This window comes from Bos taurus, chromosome 4 (genome assembly GCF_002263795.3).
Source record: "Bos taurus isolate L1 Dominette 01449 registration number 42190680 breed Hereford chromosome 4, ARS-UCD2.0, whole genome shotgun sequence".
NCBI lineage: Eukaryota > Metazoa > Chordata > Mammalia > Artiodactyla > Bovidae > Bos > Bos taurus.
In genome coordinates this window covers 104,897,296-104,903,295 of record NC_037331.1, presented here as the reverse complement: position 1 = coordinate 104,903,295, position 6,000 = coordinate 104,897,296, and the positions used below count along the sequence as shown (strand labels likewise).

Genomic DNA, 6,000 nt, shown 5'->3' with positions numbered 1-6,000 from the left:
AGGTTCCTTAAGAAACTAGAGTTATCACATGATTCTACAATCCCTTTCTTGGCCGTATATCTGGAGAAAAACGTGGCTGGAAAGGATACATGCAGCCAAGTGTTCACTGCAGTGCTATTTACCACAGCCAAGACATGGAAGCAACCTAAGTGTCTGTGGACAGATGAATAGGTAAAAGAAGATGTGGTACATACAGGAGAACTATTACCCGTTTAAAAGAATAAAGTAATACCGTTTGCAGCAACATGGATGGACCTGGAGATTATCATACTAAGTGAAATAACTCAGACAAAGACAAATATCATATGAAATAAGAAAATACAAATGAACTAATTTACAAAACACAGACCCAAAGAACGTACTTACTGTTACCAGCAAGGTGGGTGGGGAGGATAGATTAGGAGTTTGGGCTCAACATGTACACACTGCTATATTTAAAACAGAAAACCAACAAGGACCTAATGTTGGTTGGGAACTCTGCTCAACACTCTGTAATAACCTAATGGAAACAGAATTGAAAAAAATAGATACACATATCTGCATAACTGAATCACTTTGCTGTATACCTGGAACAACACTGTAATCAACACTACTACTATGTAAAATAAAAAAACAAAAACGAGTTAAACAAAAAAAAAAGTGTTTTTCAATAAATCAACTCAGGATAAAGAGCATTCTAATAAAATGTTAACTTTTAATTTTCAAAAATTTATAATATCATATTTCAATAATTTATAACATTTATTCTCTTGAGTTAATTGACACGAACTAAAAAATGTTATTTCCATTTATATTTTTTGTTGGCAAGAAGACAATTCCAATTAAAAAAAATTCAAGCACAAAAACATTACATTATGATAGCATTCTTTGCAAAAAGTGGTATGGAAATACACATATAAGAAAAAGCAGCATTTTTCAATGACTAAACAACTTACTAGTTTATTTTTGTAAATGGATGATGAGTGTCAAATTGCTATGTATCTCAATTACACTGAAAATGTTTAAAAGAGTGATGTAACAGTTTTAGTTTAAAATATCAATATTTACATGACACTAGAAAGTATGTACTTTTGCAACTAACTTCCCATGAAAAATTTTAGCTGTCAACTTAAAACTGCGAAGGGTTACATGATTTTTCAAAATACTTTTAGGACGTACAGTGTGTGTGGACCGCTGCTTTACAAGACCGCCCCATTCAGTTCGGGGTACCTCTCCTAGTAGAACCACCTGGGGAGGGTGGCCTGCCTTTTAAAAAGTGCCGATTCCTGGGCTCCGCCCTCCAAACCGAGTTACTAGATTCGGGATGGGCCCCGACTAAGTCAGTTTTCAACATGCACCCTACGTGGTTCTCAGGCAAACCAACATTTCAGAAGCAGGACTGCGGGGTGGAGGCGGGGAGGTGGGAGAGAAGAGTATTTGACAGTATTTCAGCCATGGCTGAAGAGGGACACACCTCCCCCTATGTTTTTTGCTTGGGCAGAGTAAACTGAAAGAAGCGGAGTCGCAGCTCACCAAGTCGCAGCACCCGTGGAAGGGCCTGCGAACAGGCAGAGTGGCGGGAAAGCAGGTGGCTTGCTTCCCTGGGAGCCCCAAGGTGACCGCAGGACCAGCGCAAAGGAGGATCCTGCTCCCCACCAGGGGGCGCTGTCGAGGTCGAGCCCTTCTCTGGCCACTGCGGGTGGGGATTTCCTGGAACTAGTCTTAGGAAAAGCGGTCTTCAGGAGGGACCGGGCCAACACAGCGGAGTCGAGCATAAGCTGCTGGGAAGCTGGCTGCAAAGCTGGAAAGCACTGAGAGGGGGACGGGGGTTAGCGGGTGGGAGGGGTGCTACTTGCCGTGAACCGGCCCTTGGGGGTCCTCTGACAACACTGCGGGGGACAGAGGAGGCCTTGGTTCCCTTTTGGTCCCGGGGTGGCCTAAAGTGCAGTCTCGGGCGCCCACGTGCCGCCCGCTCACTGGGCCGGGCTCTGCAGCAGCTGCTCCCTCTTGCGAGGGTCACAGAAGAACTGCAGTTTCCGGGGGAGCAGCTTCACCTCCACGGGCATCGCTTCGTACTCCTCACTGTCGATGCTGAAGGCGCCCCCTGTGCCCTGTGTGGAGGAGGGGTGGAAGGGTGGGGGAAGAGGACTCTCAGAACAGCTGTGCCCACAGCTGGCTGGGATACGTCATCACTCTGAGCATCTGGGCAGGTTGTTAGGGAAAACCGCATCCTCTCTGAGGATTTAGCCTGTTCTTTAAAGAGATTTCAGTGCCTGTGTCAGACACAGGGCTGGTTCTGGAAATAGGGGGGCTTCCCTCATAGCTCGGTTGGTAAAGAATCCGCCTGCAATGTTGGAGACGTGGACTCAATCCCTGGGTTGGGAAGATCCCCTGGAGAAGGGAAAGGCTACCCACTCCAGTATTCTGGCCGAAAGGATTCCATGGACTGTATAGTAATTCCATAGACTGTATAGTCCATGGGGTTGCAAAGAGTCAGACACGACTGAGCGACTTTCAGCTTACTTCACCACCATGAAAAAGGTTTAAGTGGCCTCTGCCTCCTCTCAGAGTATTTTGGGATTTGTGAAACAAGGTTATCGTTTTTAAATGCTTATTGAAAGACGGGGTCCTGTCATATCTTTAAGGAATTCATATAAGATTTGTATGTCCTTCTCGGCCCTAATCTTGCCCAAATGAAAAGTGAGCAACACAGCCAGTTCTCTTAGGAAAGCCGTTACAGCCACTTGATTATTTTCATAATAATCAAGTTCTTTAGGACTTGCTTACCTTTACACCTAAGGTATAGCACCATTAATATTACAAATTCTAGAAAACCCTTCCATAACTCATGCGTTTAATTCAACATTTGCTGTGTTGAAACTATGGTACCAGCCACTGTGGGGACACCTTCTGTTTTACCTACAGTCCTTTTTGACCACCTTAGTTTAACATGCAAGTCTTCAGAGGCCATCTGTAGTAACTTTTTTTCCCCACTTATAGGTTATTCCACATAGCTTGGCATTTCCCAGTACAGAAAAATTTACTGCCATCCTGAAAACGCTTCCAGATCGTTTTTTAAAAATGTGAAGCTAGAATTCACCATGATCATTTGCACACTGGAGAATTCTGTGGGTTGTTATAGTAACCATTCGCATAATTTACATTCAGAAAAATAAAAGCTCAGGAAACTGAAGGATCACTTTATAGAACCTTGGCTTGACAACACTGGAAGTCTTCAGGAGCCAAACTCTAAACTTGTGACTCCGAAGGGGCTTTTCTGCCATCTTTTCAGGCCTCCCTTAATATAACCCAGAGCCTGGCACAGCACACAGCAGGTATGAGGTACCTAAGGAAGGGTCTGTTAATAGGAAGGAGGGAGAAAAAACAGAAAGGAAGACCAAAGAGGAAAAGACCCGAAGCTGTGGGGCCGCTCACCCCTGCTCACCTCTGGAAGCAGCAGAGTGCAGCGGCTGGCTTGGAGACACTCGGTGCCCTCAACATGCAGCTTGGGATCTCTCACCTTTTTACTTCTGTCGGTAAAGGAAAAAGCAACCTTGGAAACCAGTGCTGGCAACTGCATTCGACTGCCAGGACAAAGCGAGTTCTGCACGTCTTTGGGTAAAGTCAAATACATGGACTCATGGTGTCTTGAACCATGGGGTTCTGTGAATAATTCTTCCCCCAGTGCTTCTTGCTTAGTATTGAGATACATTCTAGATTGAGAAGGTTTATTTATTGCAGAGAACTGGGCATGAAGACTGATTTTTCTCTCAACTGATTTTAAGTAGTTCCATGTATACCTAATTCTTGGGCTATTTAAAAATCCCAAGTTTAAAAACTGGAATGAAATGAAATACTTTATAAAAAAGTACTAAACTTTTGATATTTGGTACTTCTTGTGAGTCTATTACTTGAAAGAGAAAAATTTTTATTCTAATTTAAACTGGATGGATTTATATGAACAACCAACCTTAGCAGCTTTTGTATGATTCTCCGTATTGATATAAACAGTCTACTTAGAATACTGCATCTTGACCTTGACTACATGGCTTTGAAATAAAACTATTAGCCTCTCTATACACACTCACCCTCATGTATATACACCCTGCAGCTAGTCAGAGTCAGTGGGAAATGGGTAAAAGCTAAATCTAAGAAAATTAGTCCATCTTTATCACTAATTGCTGGAGAAGGAATAGGCTACCCACTCCAATATTCTTGGGCTTCCCTGGTGGCTCAGCTGGTAAAGAATCCACGTGCAATGAAGGAGACCTGGGTTCAAACCCTAGGTTGGGAAGGTCCCCTGGAGAAGGGAAAGGCTACCCACTCCAGTATTCTGGCCTGGAGAATTCCATGGACTGTATAGTAATTCCATGGACTGTATAGTCCATGGGGTTGCAAAGAGTCAGACATGACTGAGCGACTTCCACTTCACTTTATCATTAACTAACAATAGTAATTCTTTCAATTAAACATCATCGGTTTTCTAAAGCAACTTTACAGTGTTCTAATCAGATACTCAGAGGAAGCTGACTTGATTTCACTTCCCGTAGAGACCAAAAGGAAACTATGTTATTGCTGCTGCTGCAGATGATGACAGCAACCATGTGCACCGTAATAACTTCGTCTAATTTAAGCAATATCAGTGTTTCCTTCTGGTTTTGGGTGTCAGCATTATGAAGGAGATTCGAATATAGCTGGTCCCACAGGCTTGTGGGACACTGTGTAGCTTCTGGACCCTTCCTAGGAGAAGAGACTTTTCCCTTCCTCCCTTTTACTATAGTTACAGCAAGTAAATCAAAGGCTGCAGAAGCAGCTATTCAGCATCTGAAGAACTGGTACCCAAGGCGAGAACCACCCAAACTGAGCAAAGACACTGTGCTGCCAGTGCTGGCACAGAGACTGAGGTAGCCATGGAGACCCGGCCGCTGCAGCAGCAATGTCTAACCCTTACGTGGGCACAAGAGGGAGCTCTGAGACAGAGTTCAGGAAAAAATGGAGCAGATTCCAGTTGGCATGGTAACACACAGCCTTCTCAGTCGCTCTGAAGTCTGGCGGAAGGCTGAGAGCATCCTTAACCAATAAAACTCTGGCAGAGGTACGGCTTAACAAATCAGACAGGACTTGGGAGGGTATTTTGTAGTGGAAAAGGGAAAAAAAAGTCTGGAAAATGTCCAAGGTACTCAATACCTTTTCATTAATGCCCTGGGAAGAGGCAAGGTGAGCTGACATGAATGGTAACTGATGGTACTTCACGCTGATAAAAGACTTTGCCCACACAGTCCCTCATATGAGACTCAAAAACAACCCTGAGAGAGAGAAGCAATTATGTTATTCCACTCCAGGATTCAGGGAAGGTAAAGGATCATGAGGCCAGTGAGTGGCAAAGTCAAGATTTGTATCCAGTAGTTCAGACCCTGAGGCCAAAATTCTGGCCAGGATACCATGTTACACTGACTCCTGTCATTTCAGTCAAAAGACTAAGACAGTTCCCAAACTCTGATCTTCCCAAAATGCAAGGGGAAGGCCAAACTAGGAGACATGCACTACGCATGCCAACCCCAAAAACAAAAGGGTGCTACAGTTCCCAAACCACGCAAGTCTTCAGTGAGATCTCTGCTTGGACTTTCTGGGCGCTCGGATTGGTAAAGTCTGAAAACACAAACCACTTAAAGCCTCACTGCCTACAAACCCCAGTCCGCTTACCCTATAGTGATGAAGTCTCCTTTGCTGACGGTGTTGGGTTCCATGCAGATGTTCATAAAGTCTTCTTTGCTCTGAAAAGTTAGGAAAATTAATGTTAATGCTCTGAATTTTGGCCTATGGACCCTGTTGCCCTCTTAGCCTTGGAGGGTCGTGGTTGGAGCTGTGTATTACAGAAGGGACTTGACTTTGAATGACTTAATCCTGAGTATATTTTCAGTCCTTCTTTCCTTTTTCATTAAGACCTTTATTGAAGCATAATTTACATACCATAAAATTCATCTCCGTTGCTTGCTTTTTTTTTTTTTTTTTGACTATATA

General features: G+C 43.8%; 1 protein-coding gene across 5 annotated transcripts in view; it reads right to left on the bottom strand.

Moving 5' to 3' along the window:
* Positions 1–674: 674 nt before the first annotated feature.
* The window catches only part of AGK (acylglycerol kinase), a 100,690-nt gene continuing 95,364 nt past the window's right edge, over positions 675–6,000 (bottom strand). For all 5 annotated transcript variants that reach the window (XM_059885553.1, XM_024990650.2, XM_024990651.2 and 2 more), the window contains 3 exon segments: positions 5,683–5,753; positions 3,425–3,509; positions 675–2,090 (listed from right to left, as the gene is read on the bottom strand). In XM_059885553.1, coding sequence (XP_059741536.1) covers positions 1,953–2,090; positions 3,425–3,509; positions 5,683–5,753 — 294 coding nt within the window. In that variant the 3' untranslated portion in view covers positions 675–1,952.